We start from the raw sequence: 18518 nt of genomic DNA, 5'->3' as shown, positions 1-18518 counted from the left end.
GGTAGGGAGAGGTCCCAGATGACCAGTTGGGGAGGGCTGGTGGGCGGGTCCAGGATGGCAGAGATTGGCTGCTTCCCTGGGTGCTGCATAGGTTTAATCGCTAGACTAGTAACTGAAAGGGTTAGTGGTTCCGACCCACCCGGAGGTGCCTCCCATGACAGGCTTGGAGGTCTGCTTCTAAAAGGCCGCCGCCCTGAACACCTGGTAGAGCAGGTCAGCTCTGTGCAGGTGGTCCCCAGGGGTCAGCCCCGTGGCCACCACAACAGCTGAGGCAGAACCTGGGGTGGGGGCTATGCACGGCCATCTCCACACATGCACGGGGCTGAGCTGGACCCGGTTTCTGCGTGAGTGTAAGACAAATCCAAAAAAAAGGGCAAAGGGATAAAATCCGCTTTCTGAATACAGGTGAGGGCCTGGACTAGGGCCCTGACACCTTGCAGGCTGAGTGTCCACCTGCCGGCTACTGGTAGACACAGGAGGACTTGCAGCTGCAGCTCCAGGCCCCTTCTCCCCCGCTTTTCCACTTCCGTGTTGCTGTTTATCATGGCTGGCCTTTGGCGGTGCCGATGTTCCCCTGGCAGACGTTCGGCAGCCTGTGGGCTCATGGTTGGTTGGTGGCCCCTGTAGCCTGTCCACTGTCCATCCTGCCAGCAGCCTTTCCTCCCCAGGAGGTCAGAGCAGACACTCTTGTCCGCCGTCTGTCGTTCTCACCTGTAGAGAGCAGAGCTGCCGGCTGTCATCTTCCCAGGGATTGAAGAGCAGACTTCACAGTGAGAGCCACGGAGCCCCTGGCCATGTGCCGACACGGCTCAGTCTTTGTGAGATCCATTTATGGACTCCGCTGTGTCTATGGTCTTTACGTTGTTAAGGTGCCATCGAGTCGGTTCTGATTCATAGTGACCAGAACGAAACACTGCCCGGTCCAGCCCGGTCCAGCCTCATCATTATCTGAGCCCATTGTTGTTGGTACTGTCAGCCCATCTCATTGGGGGTCTTTCTCTTTTTCACTAACCTGTCGTTTCACCAAGCATGATGTCCTTCTTCAGGGACTGCTCCCTCCTGACTACATGTCCAAATTATGAGAGATGACGTTACCACCGCGGCCTCTAAGGAGCACTCTGACTGCACTTCATCCAACATAGATTGGTTTGTTTTCTGGCAGTCCATGGTACTTTTAATACTCCTCTCTCACACCAGAACTCAAAGGCATCAATTCTTCTATGGCCTTCCTTATTCACTGCGCAACTTTCACGTGCATATGAGGTGATTGAAAATACCATGGCTTGGGTCAGGTACACCATTGTCCTCAAACTGACATCTTTGCTCCTAAATACTTTGAAGACGTCTTTTGCTGTGAATATCCCTAATGCTCTTGTGCCTCCTCATTTCTTCCATTTGCTTTAGCATTTCTACGCTGGAGAGCAAGTTTCAGAGTGTCTTCTGATATCCACTTTGACCTTTTCCTTCTTGTCTTCTTAATGACTTTTTGCTTTCTTCCTGTATGTTCTTGACATCATCCCACAAGTCTTCTGGTCTTCGATCTTTAGTGTTTAGTATATCAAATCTGTTCTTCAGATGATCTCTAAATTCAGGTGGGATAAATTCAAGGTCATATTTTGGCTCTAGTGGACTTGTTTTCATTTTCTTCAGCTTCAATCTGAATTTGCATATGAGCAATTGATGGTCTGTTCCACAGTTTGCCCCTGGCCTTGAGGTGACCCAACAGAATGTGGAAATCATCAGACAATATTCCATGTGAGTAAAGTTTTACTAAAGGTAATACAGAAACGGCCGCAACCATACATTGACGGAGAACTTCCAGAGGTTCAGGCCGGATTCAGAAGAGGACGTGGAACAAGGGATATCATTTGGTGATGTCTGATGGATCTTGGCTGAAAGTAGGGAATACCAGAAAGATGTTTACCTGTGCTTTATTGACTACGCAAAGGCTTTCAATTGTGTGGATCATGACAAGCTATGGACAACATTGCAAAGTATGAGTATTCTTGAACAACCAAGAGGCAGTTGTTCGAACAGAACATGGGAACACTGAATGGTTTAAAATTAAGAAAGGTGTGCGACAGGGTTGTATTCTTTCACCATACTTATTCAACTTGTATGCTGAGCAAATGATCTGAGAAGCTGGGTTATATGAAGAAAAATGTGGCATCAGGGTTGGAGGAAGACTCATTAACAACCTGTGATATGCAGGTAGACCATAACTTTTGGTATGGATTGCATCTCAATATAAAGAAAACAAAAATCCTCACCACTAGACCACTAAACAACATTCTTATCAATGGAGGAAAGATTGAAGTTGTCAAAGACTTCACTTTTCTTGGATCATCCATCAACACTCACGGAAGCAGCAGCCAAGAAATCAAGCGATGTATTGCATTAGGCAAATCTGCTGCACAAGACCTTTTTAAAGTGTTGAAGAGCAAAGATGTCAGCTTGAGGACTAAGGTGAGCCTGACCCAAGCCATGGTATTTTCAATAACCTCATATGCATGTGAAAGCTGGACAGTGAATAAGGAAGACCATAGAAGAATTGATGCTTTTCAGTTATGGTGTTGGAGGAGAATATTGAAAGTGCCGTGGGCTGCCAAAAGAACCAACAGATCTGTTTTGGAAGAAGTGCAGCCAGAGTGCTCCTTGGAGGCCAGGATGGCCTGACTTCGTCTCTCATACTTAGGACATATTGTCAGGAGGGACCAGTCGCTGGAGAAGGACATCATGTTCAGTAAGGTGGAGGGTCAGAGAAGTTTGATTTCTTGATAGCTGCTTGCGTGAGTGGTGATTGTGGCTCCGAGCCCATGGAATCTGTGTGTTCTTTACAGGTAGGTCTGATACGTGCTCTCCCTTTCTCAGGTAGATTTTCAAGACATCAATGCTAGAACCCTGGCAGAGAGAAAAAGAGAAGCGGAGAAGCAGAGACGCTTGGATAGCATCTACAGAGAGCGAGCCAAGCAGGCCGGGGCGGAGATGGAAGGCAGGTCACTAGGGGGCCCCTCCTTGTGCCTTCACAAGGGGGACTCTCCTGCCTCAGTGAGGCTGCACCTGTCCTGCAGCCCTGCTTCACCTTCACTCCACCCCTGGAGCCCCTGGGTCTGCCTTCTGTCCTCTACCAGCCACTACCTCTTCCATCCTGGTCTCTGGGTAGCCTGCCTAGGCTTCCGACTGTCCAGTGTGGGGAGAAAGGCAGGTATGGGGACAGCCTAGGGAGATAGCTGAGGTTGTAGGACTGCACAGCCCGAGACCCCCGCGCCCCATCCATGGGTGAGCCAGGGTGTCTGTCTTCTAGTCAGGGAACCACCTGCCTGGGAAGTTCTGAGGTCCTTACACGCCTCTTCTGCGCCCTCTGGCGGTCATGCTTGTGTATGACAGTTTCCTGTAAGGACCTCCTGGGCAGTGATGCTGAGAGAGAGAGGGAGGGGGCAGAAGGCTGGAGGGAAGAGAGGATTCCAGAAAGAAGGGAAAGAAGACAGAGGCCGAGATCTGCTCTGTGGCCTGGCTGAACCCCACCTCTTGCTTCCTGGTAGCCGACCTTTAGAATGGGCTAGCCGGGGTGTGTGGGGCACGGGGCAAGAGGTTCCAGGCTACAGGTGCCCAGCTCTGTGCCTGGGAGCCACCCTGTCACCAGGTCTGGCCCCATCCACTTCTGGGAGGCTAAGGTGTTAGCCAACAGGCTCAGCCAGGCTCCAGGGTTTCTGAGGCGGCTGCCAAGAGAGCCGATGTCAGTAGGGGTGAGGAGGGGCTGGGAGACACGGCTGGGACACGGTAGCCCCAGAGCTGCCCCTCAGGTATTCTGCAGGCACCAACGAGCTGTGTATCTATCTGTTGAGCGCTTAGTTACCTGGCGTCCATCGGTACATGTAGCCAGGATGCTGACCTCTGTGGTCTGCAAGGTGTGCCATAGACGCCCTGTGTTCAGGGAGACCCTGTGTGTGGGGGCCTGGGGTAGGACCCTTCCCAGCTGGCTTCCAGCCCACTCGGTGCTGAATGCATCAGCAGGTGTCTCTCGTCTTCTGGCAGAAATGTCTGAGGAAGTCCGATCCTGCCTGACGGAAGTGGAGAGCTGCTTTCAGCTGTTGGTGCCCTTTGATTTTGCCACCAGCCCAGGGGTACCTGGTGAGGATGCCTTTCCCTCCACAAGCCTCTGTCCAGCTGCCCCTGGCCTCCAGGACGAGGAGCTGCCCTGCTGCAGCAAAGATCTGCCTGCCTTTCCACTTCCTCTGCAAGCTGACGACGGCAGTGGGGACCTGTCTGACGAGGAGCAGGACGAGTTCGTACGCAGTCATGGACTGGGCTCTCACAAGTACATGCTGGGCCTGGAGCTCCATCCAGGTACCCAGGCTGCAGCCAGTGCTGCCTGCTGCCCTCCTACACTGGCACTGTGAGTGCCCAGGGTGCCCCCATGGCCCAGCCAGAGCCTGTCAGCAGGGCGCTCCTCAAACTTCCTGCTAGGCTGCTGGACTGTGGCTGCCCCTCCCCACCACAACTCCTGACCACAGGGTCACTGCCCAGAGCTTGCCCACTACTCTGGCACCTCACAGCAGCTCCCAGGGGCTCTGAGCAGGGCAGGGAGCCTGCATCTGTGATGAAGGGCTGGGTGAGAAGGGCCTTCCCAGGAGGACCTGGGCCCCCAGGGAGGGTGGAGCATCTGGCTTGTCTGAGGCACTATCAGGGGTACTGTGAGGCTGTGAGAGGTCAGGCACCATCCCCTCTGCTCTGGGAGGAAACTGCAGTGAAGGCTTCTGACAGGGACAGTGATGTGCAGAGCCACACTTAGCCCTGGTGGGCCCTACTGGCACTGCGAGATTCTGGAGCCCCCTCTCCCACTGCGAGATCCTGCATCCCCCCTCTCCCACTGCGAGATCCTGCATCCCCCCCTCCCACAGCGAGACCCCGCGGCTCCCTCTCTCCCACCGTGAGACCCCGCGGCCCCCTCTCGCACCATGAGACCCCGTGGCCCCCTCTTCCACCGCGAGACCCTGCGGCCCCCTCTTCCACCGCGAGACCTCGCGGCCCCCTCTCTCCCACCGTGAGACCCCGCGGTCCCCTCTCGCACCATGAGTCCCTGCAGGGATCCCTACCCCCTATGTGAGACCCCGTGGTTCCTACCTGACTGCCTGGTATTCCTATTTTGAGGTCTGGCATTTGCTTCCTATGAGGTCCAGCCTTCCCACCTGTAGGCCCGAATTTCCACCTTGGGGCAGGGGGAGGGAAAACATGAGTGGACATTGTGGCCTCAGGGCCTGGTGCCTGGAGGGGCTCAGCTGGGGGGGGAAGGTGGGGGGAAGTTCTAGGGGATTGGAGTGGCTTCTCAGGTATGTTGGCGTCTCTGAGAAGCTGTCTTTAAGCCCAGGCAGCGAGCACCTCCATAGAGCCTGGGCGTGGGGCTCTGTGAAGAAACCCAACGGGCCCCAGCTGAGAATCTGTTCCCAGCCAGCACACATGGCACAGTGCCGACGTCTATACGCCACACTGTTGTTGCCACCTGTGCTAACCTGTCCTTGTCATAAGGGAGCAATTGCTCACAGGCGCGTGAGCACCACTGTGGCGTGCTGCGTGCCCAGTTGTCTGACAGTCAGAGGAAGTGACCGCTGGCTTGCCAGAGAGTTGGAGGGTGGTGCTGGCTGAGACATGGAGTGAGGTAGACAGGCCACTGAGGACCTGAGGTTGGGTGCTCTGCAGAACTACTTGGGAAGACCCCGTGACAGCAGGGTCGGGGCTGGGGTGGGAGTTCTCGCTGCATCCAAGCAGGAAAGACGGTTTGGCTGCTGAACCCTGAGCTGGTGACCAGAGGTGGAGGTGCCAGGTTGTGTGTGGGAGCTGGGCCCTGGTGTCCGGGTGTGGGCACACGTGGTGATCCCTCACCCCTGATTCAGGGCAGACGGGTTTGGGATGTGGCAGGACCTGGAGACATGCAAGAGGGGGTGCCACTGGGCAGTGACCTGCAGAGCGTCCTAGCAGGATGTGCCTCGGCGTCACTTCACCGCCTCTGCCGCTGCTGCCTCTCAGCTCGGTTATCACTTCCTTGACCCTCTCAGCCCTCACTCTGGGGAAGCCTGGGTGTTGGTCATCTGTCCTCACACACCATGCAGCCAGACAGGGCTGGAGAAACACACATTTCCACAACCCTCCGTCTATACGGTCTTGGGTGAACTTACCTGTCATTTCGGGCTGTGGCGCGACACTGAAAAGGTCCGAAGCCTTAAAAGGTGGGGTCAGTGTAGGGTCTGAGAGCAGTAATGGACCCCCAGCTTCCCCCCACAGCTCTCTCTCTTTCTGAAGGAGCTGTGATGGGTGGGGGCAGCATGAAAAGGGATCCCAGCCCGTCCCCAGGAGATGCAGCCTGGCAGCCCCTTTGATAACCCCATGCTTGTTGCAGGTGACGTGGTGCTGCAGGAGACAGAGGACAACAGAGCCGTGGTCCACAGCGCCCGGGACGCACTCAAGCTCATCCGGAACAAGTTCCTGCCGTCGGTCTGCTCCTGGGTGCAGGTGATGAGCTGCCCTGGGCATCAGGCTGTGCAGGTGTTGATGTAGACTGGGGGTGGGGGGTGGGGGGTGGGACAGGTGGATTGGAGACTATACAGAAAAGGTGAAGAAAGAAGTCACAGCCTCGGGCACCCCTGGGCATACGAGGAGGCTGCTGATGCCCAGAAGCCCCTTGCTCAGTTTGTCCTCAGTCCCTCTGTCCCCTCTGCCCAGACGCCTGTCATCCCTTACTTCACAGCTGTTCACCCGCGCAGGGATTCACGACCAGAGGCTGAGGCGGGCCATCGAGCTGAAGACAGAGCTAGAAGCAGCTGTGCGCAAGTACAAGGAGCTTAACATCAAACCTCAGGAGGGACCTGGGAGGCTGGTGAGTGCCCATGGTCAGCCCCAGCAAGGGCAGTGCCAAAGGGCGTTGACCCACCACTGCGTGACCCTGCAGGGCCGGCATCTCTGGGGGCTGGAGGGTCTCCAGGGCCCTCTTTGTTCACTATGTGTCTCAGAGGAGCTGCTCTCAACTGTCACACGGTGACACCACGTGGTCCTCCTCCCACCATAGCTGAACCCGTGCAAAGGGCCTGGGCCCGGATCCTGGGGAGGCAATGGGGAAGTGGGTAGAAGTTCTTCACTGGAGAGAGGCTCTGAGGAGCTCCCCATGGCTCTGAGCTGACCAGGGAGGCGGTGGGGAAGCCCAGGGCTCGCTTCCTGTGAGCAGTCATTTCCACGGCGATGTCACGATGGTGTCGGGGCTTTGCTGGCATCCCTGAGTCCTAGCCAAGGACAGGAGGTACTGAGAGCTTCGTGCTCCTGGGAAGCCACTGAGGGAGGGGCAGGCTGGGCCTGGCCCTCACACCATGGAGACTTGAGAGGTCAGCACGACGTCTGTTGGGGAGAGCTGGACCTCCCCAGCTCAGAGGGGACCTGGGGTGTGGGCTGCGCGCCCGCACTGATGGGACCAGCCTTAGGCAGGGCCTGAGGGAGGCCCAGGTGTCTCAGGGCATGGTGACAGGTGAGGGTGAAGCTGATCCTGCACCCAGGTCACCTGCCCCAATGCGGTGACCCTGTAGCCATGGAGATAGTGGACCTCCAGATGCACAGGGCTGTGACGGCAAGGGCACTGAGGGCCACAGGCAGACCAGGAATGGGGGCTTCTTCACTGGGGTCCTAGAGATGCCGTCAAGGGGAGGGGCCAGTTTATGTCCATCCCACAGGGTGACCCTGGGAGCCCCCACCAAGACAGGTGAGGAGCAGTGTTTACACAGTGGACACAGGGGGGTGATGCCCCCCCCTCTGGTCTCCACCAGGAGAGGGAGCAGCAGGAAAGGCCGCAGGAGTGAGTGAGTGAGTGAGTGAGTGAGTGTGTGTGTGTGTGTGTGTGTGTGTCTGTGTCTGTCTGTCTCCTGAGAAGGCTTTGTTGTGAACAGAAAAGATCAAGACCGAGCCCCTCAGAAGGCCCCAGACCGTGCTCACGTGTAGAGCAGGGTGGTCAGCAGACACAGAGCTAGGGGTGGGATGTTCCCAGGTGCTCTGAAGCCCCGAGTAAGAAAAGACTTGAGCAGACCCAGGTCCCTCACAGATCTCCACAAGGAGCTTCCTCAGGTAGACCAGGTGTGCACAGTCCCCCCAGGGACCAGCAGAGGGCGGGCTTGCTTCTCTCCCATCCCTGATTCCTAAGCTGATGGCTGTTGCTAAGTGTCGTGGAGTCCGTTCTGACTCATTACAGAGACCCTGTAGAGGGTTTCCAAGGAGCAGCTGATGGGTTTGAACCCCTAACCCTGAAGTTAGCAGTCCAGTGCTTGTCCTACACTGTCACACCAGGACTCCAAAGTTGTTGTTTAGTGCCATCAAGTCGGTTCCGACTCATAGTGACCCTGTGTAGGGTTTCCAAGGAGTAGCTGGTGAATTTGAACCACTGACTTTGTGGCTCAAACTGATCTTGCAGTCCAATGCTGTATGCCACAGTGCCACACCAGGATGCCAAGGAAATTAATGTTGTTAGTAAGTTCCATCAAGTCGGTTCCGACTCATAGCAACCCTGTACAGGGTTTCCAAAGAGCAGTTGGTGGGTTTGAACCTCTGACCTTGTGGTTTGCAGTCGTGCTTATCCTTCAGCGCCACACTAGGAGTCTAGGAGATGAACAGTGGTGAGGAATCACCCAGCCTGGCCGGAAGCTGGCTGCACTTGTCCCTACGGACACTTTATGAATGTTTCGTTTTGGTGGGTCACTTAATGGGAAAGCTAATACTGTGACTTTTGACCCAAACACATTTTTCACAGAGGAAGCAGATGATTGTCCAGTCTTAGAAGGTAGATGATCATCTGTCAGTGTGTTAGCAGCGGGGGTGAATTTCTCAGCCATCCTTGGGTGCCAGGGAAGATGTCCCTGAGCAGAAAGGTACTCAGGGCCCTGTGCCTCCCGCCATTTGTTCAGCGAAGGGAGGATGGGGTGCCGTCTTCTGTGAGCTCTGTCACCTCTCATTCGCTGAGGAGACGGGTGACAGGCAGCTGTTGTAGCGTAGTCTGCCTGCCCCGCTTGCACGGTGACTCTCTGCACCAGCCACTGACCACTGTGTGCAGTTGGACAGAGTAAATGGGTGGGGAGCCGAGGGGCTGAGGCAGCGGCCACAGTGCCTCGGGAAGGCAGCTAGGGGCCGTTTCCATGGGGTTCTGAGTGACTGGAGAAACCAAGCTGTGGCTAGCAGGGCTCTCTCCCCATGACCAGGGCTATTCTGGGCAGTCACCCTGTGGGTGGAGGGTCCTCACGCCAGAGGGGCTGAAGCTTTGCTCAGCTCATGGCCTGCCTGTGTGACCCAGGGACAGTCCCACTACTCTGCTGGCCTGTGGCTGTCGCAGTGGAACCTTCCAGATGACTGAGCCTGCTCCCCACTCACAGCTCCCGGGCCTTTTCTGGGACTGGCTGGCGGGCCCAATGGGGCTGTTGAGGGTCACCAGGCATCTGCAGGTCTCCTTACTGATGGGTCCGTTGCTGCCCTGCCCTGGGAGGGTCCTCTTGGAGTGGCTGGGCCTGGGGAGTGGGGGTGGGGAAGTTGCTTGTCCCTGTACCTTGCAGCTCAGCTTGGTACAGGTAGCAGCAGCAGAGCAGCAGGTGTGGCTACCGTGCCAGGACTTACGATGTCCATCTCTGGGAGCTCCCTGGGGCCTCAGGATTCGCAGTAGGATCATCATGTCTGCGTGGACAGGTGCTTGCCAGCCTCCTGCTAGCCATTCAGGAGGCGTTTGCTCTATGCTTGCTGTGTGGCGGAGCCCTGCGGTGGGGGGTACTGAGGGCTTGTGTTGATGCCCTGGCTGCTGCTTCCCCATCACACGCTATCCAGAGGAACCCAGCCAGCCAGCATATGGTGTGTGGTGTCCAGGGCCAGCAGCTGCCCCCAGTGGCCCCTTCCCTTGTCATTCTGCCAGCCTTTCTTGTGACGCTGCGTCTGACGGTCCCCAGACCTGGGGCCCTTGTCCTGCTTGCCCAGTGTCTTCACAGCTGTGGCCTGGCTTCATCTTACCTGGAGCCCAGGGGGCTGCGGCTGGTCAGAGGTGCGCCATGGGAACATTCTTGGTGTGAGCCAGCTCTGGGCGGCAGGGGTGGGGAGGCTAGCGACTGAGAAAATGCCCACCATCTGCTCGGAAGATCGGAGAGGCAGAAGGTGCAGGTGCAGACCAGGGAGGCCCTTACACATACCTACGCAGGAGAGCCTGGAGCGGTGGGCTAAACCGAGGTGGCACCCTATGGGTATCCGGGTGGAGGTGGGCAGCCCCTATGCCATTGGGAACTCCTAGACCCCGTTGTCAGAGGCTACACTCTGGTGTCTGGTGTGGTCAGTCGGGCCTGTCAGGTTGAAGGGATGCGGCCTGGAAGGTGGAGAAATCGCTCTCTCCCTTTGTCAGTTGAACAGACTTTCTAGACCCTTCTCCACCAACTGATTGTTAAAAAAGCTTCTGGATCTGCAGTCTGCAGGGAATTTGGTTCATTCGGTGCTCGCGAGCCCGCGGTGCGGAGCTGCCTGGAGGAGATGAAGTGATTGGCGGCCTGCTTCCCAGAATAGACTCGGCGGCCGTCCTATCTGCACATCTCCTGTGGCTTACTCGCAGCAGGATGGGCAGCAGCGCTGAGCTGCAGGGACCGGCTGGGCGGGGAGCCGCTCACAAGCGCCCGTGTTAATTAGAGGCGTTTTAATTAGAAATTATGAATGAGCTGTTCTTCACTAATTTTCAGATAAAATTTACGGAGGGTTTAAATCATTGGCCTCAGTGTCTCTGCTCGGCACAGGCCTGGCATCGTTAACTCCGCATGTAGAACACGCAAAGCTAGGGGCGCTAATTCAATAACATAAGACTTCAGTAGCTTCAAATTCAGAACACACGGGTGAGGGACCACAGCAAACATGCACCGTGGGGTAGGACCCAGTGTTGGTGACTCTGAAATAGGGGTAGAGCTCTGAGCAGTTGGTCCCAGACCTGCTGGGGATGCCAGGACATAAGCAGACTCGTGGGCTCTTTGTCGTTTTTAAGATCTCTCGTTCTATCTTTTGCCAGTAACCCTCCCACATGAAGTTGTTTGCCTTTTGACATAGCTGTTCCGTCTTGAAAACATATTCCAGCCGGTTTAAATATGTTTAACTGTTGGTTTTATAGAGTGTATCTGTCTCGGTTTCGTGTGGAAGGAGGCGGAGGATAAATCTTAAACAGATCAATATGGAGGATCATTTGGTAGATTTCGTTGGGAGCTGGGCTCTGGTACAGGGTGGATGTAATAACCCGTGCCGGCTACATCCGTTAAACTGATAAAAATCCGCTGCAAACTTTTAGCTGTCTACTGTTTAATTACGTTAGCTAAGATGACCGGTGATTCGGGATTGTATAATTAGCAAGATATTAATTTCCCACAAACCAGTAAGTCCAGACAAAAACCATAGTAAGCATCCATCTACTTAGCATCACCTGCGGTGCCCCTTTATGATTTTTTTAAAATCAGATTCTACATTTGAGAGGCTCAGACGTCTCCTCGGACACTGTTTGGTTTTTATTTCTTAACCAAAATCCCGAGGCCAACGCAGCAGCCACATGTATTTCAGCCATAGACACATCCTGACTCAGTCACGTGCGCGGACACTGGGCCATGTGGAGCAAGCAGCCCAGCCTCCTGGGTGCTGAGGGCTCGGCGGTTTGACCCTTCCTGGGTGCGGGCAGCCGTGTGCTGGTTTGTTTTCTTGGAGGTGAAAAGGACAGAAGGGGACAGGGGCAGTGGAATGGCTCAGACGTCAGGAGGAGCGGGAAGCTAAATCACCACAGTCAGGGAGTCGGTAAACAACCTTCCCTGCTGATGTGCTGCCCTCCATCACAGCTGAAGGCCGAGCCAGCCGCCGCATCCACGGGCAGGCTGAGAGCCAGGGCTGGGCCCAGAGTGAGGGGGACAGCCAGCTGAGGAGCCTGCTCACCCTGATTTACCGGGAAGACTCTTGGCCGGGCTTCCAGAATTCCCCCTTTCTGGTGCCCAGCCACCGGAATCGAGCATATCACTTCCCAAACGCTTCCAAGTGCTTTGCAGTTAGCCCCATTTTATAGGCGAGAAAACTGAGTCTTATCTTGCTTTGCAAAGAGCCGAGCTGCCTGGTGGAAGGGCTGCCAATGCTGAGGCTGCCTGGGAGGGGTGGGGTGCAGAGGGGCGGAGGGAAAGTTAGCCTCCTTCCCACCTGGCTCTCCTTACCCACCCCAGGTCTGCTTCCCCTCTGGGGCTTGTAGGAGGGCTGGGAGGGATTAGAGTTGGAGATCAATCGCAGGTTGCACTAACTAGGGACTGATTACACACTCCATTGGATACGAAGTTTGTTTTATGTGAAGTTTAGATAGGTCAAGTGATAACTTTGCTTTTTCTCAGATACACACCACTGGCACCCTCCCCTCCTCAGAGGGCCTAGTTCTGTATTCACCACTCAGACGCTGTTTACAGCTGATGTGGGGGGTAGAAGCCAGCTTGTTCTCCCTATAGCCCTTCTGAACCCCTAGCCCCTGTGGGCATGGCTCTGCCCTGGAAAGCATCCCGGCCCCCCCCCCCCACACCCCTGGCCGGTGAACCCAGAGCCTGTTGTGAGCTGGCATCACCCCAAGGAGCCCTGTCAGCATCCCCTCATCTCGCTGCTTCCCCATAGATGGGTGACAAGGTTAGACCACGAGCACGCCTGGTCCGCTCTCGGTCTTCTAATGTGATTGTAAAGATGCTTTTTCTTGATTTCAGGTGCTATAAATTAGATTCTACGAATGTAGAATGAATTCCAGAGATTTTTATTTCTGCAGCGCAAATGTGCTCACTGAGTTCACATTGCCTCCGGTTTTATTTTGGCCATGCCGGCTGACCTTCCACTCGCTGGCCCATGCACCCACTGTGGTCAGCAGCGCTGGGAGCGGCCCCACCTCTGTCCTCTGGAAGGTGCGTCCCTGGCAGCCGCCCGTAGATGTGCATGAGATATTGGCCTGGTGGGGTAATTTGCACGGTCTTGCAGGGAGGGCATTAGCATATAAATAGCAGATGCAATGACGACCATCACAGCTGAGTACATTTAATTTTTAGTTTATAAGATAGAATGGGTTTTTAAATGCATAGCCATCAAGGCTGCTGAAAGACAAATGAAGTTGAGAGTTCACTTGTCTGACGATGCCTTACATCATTTTTTTTTTTTTTAAAAAGGGAAACAGACACACATAAAACTGAACAAAAGTGATTTCTTGGGTGAAAAGTAATTGAGATTGCGCGCCAAGTTAATTAGATCGTACAGAATTTATTTAATGGCCCAGCTGCAGTCTCGCGGCCGCATCGGCCCGAGTCGGCCGCCAGTGGGCGGCGGGGTTCCACGAGGTGCTTCCTCTTCCCCTTCCGTCTCCAATAATTAGCACCCTCCTGGCCACGTCCCCTCTGTAAACTGATTGCATTGTATATTTTAGCCATTTTATTGCTTGTTTAATTATGATCGTGGAGGCTCATTTTTCTAAATCCTTTTAACTGTGGGTGAGAATCAATTTGTCGGAAAGCAGCGGGGAGCCCGAGGCAGGCCTGCCTGGGGAGGGTCAGCCCTGCCACTGCGCCGCCCGCCCGCTGCTACCACCAGGAGCCTCTCTCTTCTCCCCCGGCTCAGGTGCTGGTAGGTGGCCCCTGACTGAGGTGCAGGAGAGTTGGGTGGGGCCGGCCAGAGGACAGTGGAGGACTGGTCAATCCACCCGCATCCCTTCCAGGCTGTGATGACTGACTGCATAGAGAAAGTGCCCGAGACTTTAGTTCTCAAGGAGGGGCACCCATTTTCTGCAGACAACGGGTGGGGGCCTGTTTTGTTTGGGGTTTGTTTTCCGTTTGTTTCCAAATTCAGATGCTCTGGAAGAAATTTGACAAGTTGACTTGTCATCTGGGGGCACCCTTTCAAAGGGCATCTGTTTCAGGATGGGCTGGACGGCCTGAGCGTGGCCTCTCACCATGGCCCTACCCCCACCCCCGCTGCCGGTGGCCATGAAAGGGTCACCTCCCATTCAGGGATGCTGCCGGCTACTGGTACGTCTGTCCCCACATGTCCATCAGGGCTGGCCTCGTCTGAAGTGCTCTCTTGAGAGGCAGGTGGCCACAGTTCCGTGAACCTTTTGGGGATTTGTTTTCCAGGTAGAAATGGGCATCTCCCTCAGGGTGGGGCTGCTTTCTGAGGGAGGTCTTGGGGAGATGTGGGCTTGGGCTCCCTGATTGCATGGCCTTTCCCTGCAGCAGGTCTCAGGAGCGCCCTGCCCGTGCCTGGTGCCCCCACATCGGGGTGCTTTCCTACCTCTGTGGGCATCATAACCACTTTGCGGTCCTCATGGCAGACAACCTGGGTCCAAGGTAGAAGGCACCTCTGTGGTTTCTGTGGTAGCTGAGTTTGTCCCATGTAGATGAACACTGGGAAGCCGGAGCTTTTGAGCTGATGTTCAGCCATCTCAGTTGGGTCTAAACCCTAAGGGTTTGATCCTTCGGCATGGGCTGTCCTGGCCTCCAGAGACCTTTAAGCTGCGGGTGGACAAGGTTTGTACCAGGCTGCTCTTCCTAAGGAGAAAGCTGGGGTCTCAGAGGAGAGGTTTGTCCTGAGGATCTGCCGGGTGGCTGAGCCCTAAGAGAGGCAGCCTTTGTGGTGGTCCTTGTGGGCCGGGCTGGGCCCCGTGGCCGCTTTGGCGCTGTTTACACGGGAGATAATGAACCTGCCTCTGTCCAGAAGAGCCTTGTCAGCGCTAATTTAGGAACCAAGAGGAGCCCGGGTTCCAAACTCAATCACAGGAATAAAACATCCTAGCCAGGGAGCGAGAGAAGATCTAACTCCTAATAACTCCTAATAGTTAGAGAAGCAGTGAAATATTTTTAAGGAAAAGGAACTGGAATGGCAGTTCCCGGGGAGATTCAAGGGTGTGAGTAGTAAGCACCATGCTTCATGAAAATGACCCCCATATTTAAAATCCGGCGTTCTGTGTTATGCATTGTAGCACCGAGCCCCACATCTACCTTTTCGAAAATTAAAACACATAAATTCTGTTTAGTGTTTGATACGCACGGCACGAACCGTGAGCCACAATGCCCGGGAACCTTGGCTGCTTTGCACCTTTCATAAATTCCTGGGTAGATTCTCTACAAAAATAATTTTCAGGTCCGCGGCTCATTGTTATTCAAACGTGATTGATCGTCGTCATTTGCTCAGCTCGGGAGTTAAGTGCCCCTGTCATTTCCAAAGAGTATAATTGGGATGTTTCACAGGTCAGCGGTGGAGACAGCCTTCCTTTTTGATCAGTGTTAGACTGATAACAAAAATTACGGTTCTCCGTGATTAATGCCTCCCGTGGCTCCCAGAGGCTCGGCCCGTGGGTTGTGCCCAAACAAAGTGCATTTGCATCCCAGCAGGCCTCTCAGGGCAGGGACTCCTCACGGTGGCATTCCGGGTGCAGCAGGTACGGCCGGCCAGATGTGGCCTCCGGAGCCCAGGCCCCCACAGCCGCCCCACATGTGGTCTGAATGCAGTATGTCACTGTGGACGTCCATCTTGAACTTACTTGGATTTGCTTTCCGGTGACCAGTTGGATCCCATCCTCAGGGTCTTGAGGGTCGGGGTCTCCAGTCTTCCTACGTTTCAAAAACAGCCATATTTGTATGTGTGTTGGTGCCAAGACTTAATTACAAATAAGGCCTGGTCAAAATGAGTATGTTTTTCAGAGTTTGGTCTTAGAATGGTCAAAGGGCCCTGCTGGCCATGTTTTCTCTTCATAGTCATTGGTATTAATCTAACAGAGACCTTCCTTTCTCAATACAGGCAGACTACTGCAAGCATGTGCTTGCCGCAGTAAAGCGAGTCATACCATTTTTGCTTTACAATAGATTATAGCCTATTAAGGAGTCCTGGTGTAGCGCTGTGGGTTAATGTGTTGGACTGCAGAGTCATTTGAACGGCAAGGTTGACAGTTCAAGCTCACCAGCCGCTGTTCAGAATCCCTATACAGGATCGCTGTGGGTTAGAACTGACTCAATGGCACTTAACAACAACATAGCCGATTAAATGTGCAGTGGCATCATGAAAAATGTTTAAAATAGCGTGGGAATGACCAAACATGACAGAAACATGAAGTAAAACACATGCTGTTGGAAGCACGGCACCATGGACTTGCTCGACAAAGTGTTGCCACACAAACCTTCAATTTCTAAAAATCGCAACATGTGCGCCCTGCAGTACAGCGCCGCTCCATACTCCATGGCCCGCCTCTACCTCCTGCAGTGAGTGGGGCATGGCCGCGGAAGGGCTCTGTGGCAGCACCCAAGGCTTCTTCAGCCCCAACTGACTGTAGCTCCACTGGCCCCGGCAGGTTCTTTCTGCTTCTAGGCAGTGGCTGGTGTGGGGAGCAGAGCACGGAACCTCAGGGTCCCGAAGTAGTTTAGGCAGCGCGTGGCTCAGGGAGGACAGGTGGAGTTTCTGTGAAGAGTCCCATGCATCCTCTGCTCCGGAGACCTGTCTTTGCCCTGGTTTCCATGGAATCACTGATAGGATCCGGGGTACAGGCAGGCAGGGAGGACAGGAGCTGGCTGATGAGGGGGCTGCTTCTTGCAGAGCCTGCTGCCACTTGATGTGGTCCTAGGTCTACCTAAGACTCCTGGTCCATGTGGCGCTGGAGGATCAGCACTGGACTGCAAACCACAAGGTCCGCAGTTCGAACCCACTAGCTGCTCCTTGGAAACCCTATACAGGGTCACTACAAGTCAGAACTGACTTGACGGCACTTAACAACAATAATTAGGTTCATCTAGAGCTAGTGCAGGGTCATGGGGACTTGGAGTCCAGCGGTTGGACAACCTCCCTAGCCTGTCTCAGATGACAGGATGACCGGAGAGCCAGCGGCCTGTGGAATTCTGACCTGGGAGGACCTGAGGGGCCTGCTGGGCCCACCACCAGGGGCACGGGGCCCTATTCACAAAGCAAGGACTAGGGGCGGGTGAGAAGAGTGGGGACTTAGGGAGGGGCTGGGGTGAAGATGTGGAGAAGGATTGCGGATTTGTAAGGGGCCACCTTTTCCTATTGTAAGGCTAGGACGCATGGAATCCTCAGGTGTCCTCTCCCCATCCACAGTATGTCCACTAGGTCAACCCTGACCCAAGATGGTCTGGTCGGAGGAACAGCACTATGGTTTGGCTCTGCTTTAGTATTTTTAAGGCTAAACTGCTCCAGGAGTGCCGTCACCCGCTGGCTGCTGGCTGTCTGTGAGGCACTTGTCACTCCCAACACCTGGAAGGGCCTGCCCCTGTCCCTGTCCCCATCTGCCCTGAGGTGGGCGGTAACTGCCCCTCTGACTGCAGCGGACCCTGCTCTCTTACTGGGCAGGTTAAAAAAGTGTATCTGCCCAGTAGTGAAGTAGTGCTCGAGAAGACGACCTAGGTGTTCAGAAACGCGTGAGCATCATAGCCTAACCTTGGGAACCACTTGGAAATTTAACCCCACCGTAGATGTGGCTGAAACTCTTAACTCAGGAAACAAGAGATAATGTTCTCCCGGGAGCTGCCTGGCTGGACAGCTGGGGGTTCATGTGCCCTTGGCATTGTTCCCCTAGACAACGTTCCTGGAGGACGGGAGTGAAGACGAAGAGGAAGAGTTTGTGGAGGTTCCAGAGAAGGAGGGGTATGAGCCCCATATCCCAGACCACCTTCGGACTGAGTACGGTAAGTGCCAGGGGTGATGGGGGGCTGTGAGAGACCCGATTTCCAGGGGTGATGGGGGTCTGTGACATACACACTCCCCAGGGGCAGTGGGGGACTGTGAGAGACCTGCTCCTCATGGGCTGTGGGGGGCTGGAACGGTGACCCAGGAGGACAAAGGGGAAGAGAGGAGTGGGGTGTAGCCCCAGAAGGAGCTTCTTGAAGCTGTAGACCCAATGACAGGTTGGGCTTGGGGCCCAGTGGAAGGCGGACCTGGGCCTGGAGGAGACAGCGGTAGGCATGAGCGTGGCATGGGCCTAGTCCCTGCAGCACGGGGGGTCTGCTTTGTTTGTGCTTGTGGCCCTGCTCCTGACATTGTGGTGAGCCTGGAGGAAGGATGTGTAGCCAGGGCAACTTGTGGGCGCTCTGCTCTCACATAGATGGGCTGGTGTCCCTTCCTTTCCTGCCATTGTCTATCGTCCACTCACTGTGGGCACCTGTGGTAGAGGCAGGGGCAGCCCTGCGAAGCCGTAGCTGGGCCGGTGACACATTTCTTTGTGGGGCACTGGTTGTCTGCATAGAACAGGGCCCCAGAGAACACACACACACACAAGCTGCCTGGGGCATGGGAGGAGCCATGTCCTGTCCCTGGGTCGATGGCCTTCAGGCACCTCTGTTCTAGGGTTGCTCTGCTGAGGGACAAACGTGCTCAACCCTGGAGGTGCCCTCAGAGCAGGAAAGTGGCTGGTCCCCAACAATCTGCTTCCGGAGGAAAGGGTCCTGCTAGGGAAGCTGTGTGGTCCTGTGACCTGAGAGTGGATGGGTGGAGTAGTG

General features: G+C 55.1%; 1 protein-coding gene across 1 annotated transcript in view; it reads left to right on the top strand.

The window, feature by feature from the left end:
• The window catches only part of UVSSA (UV-stimulated scaffold protein A), a 33927-nt gene that overhangs the window by 2103 nt on the left and 13306 nt on the right, over positions 1-18518 (top strand). The window contains exons 3-7 of the mRNA XM_006874130.1: positions 2872-2992; positions 4036-4347; positions 6395-6507; positions 6743-6871; positions 17600-17708. Of these exons, the coding sequence (XP_006874192.1) occupies positions 2872-2992; positions 4036-4347; positions 6395-6507; positions 6743-6871; positions 17600-17708 (784 nt within the window). The remainder of the gene's footprint in view (positions 1-2871; positions 2993-4035; positions 4348-6394; positions 6508-6742; positions 6872-17599; positions 17709-18518) is intronic.

Source organism: Chrysochloris asiatica, unplaced genomic scaffold, assembly GCF_000296735.1.
Source record: "Chrysochloris asiatica unplaced genomic scaffold, ChrAsi1.0 scaffold00262, whole genome shotgun sequence".
NCBI classification, from domain to species: Eukaryota; Metazoa; Chordata; class Mammalia; order Afrosoricida; family Chrysochloridae; genus Chrysochloris; species Chrysochloris asiatica.
Note: the sequence above shows the minus strand (reverse complement) of the source record. Positions and strands in the feature narration are given on the sequence as shown.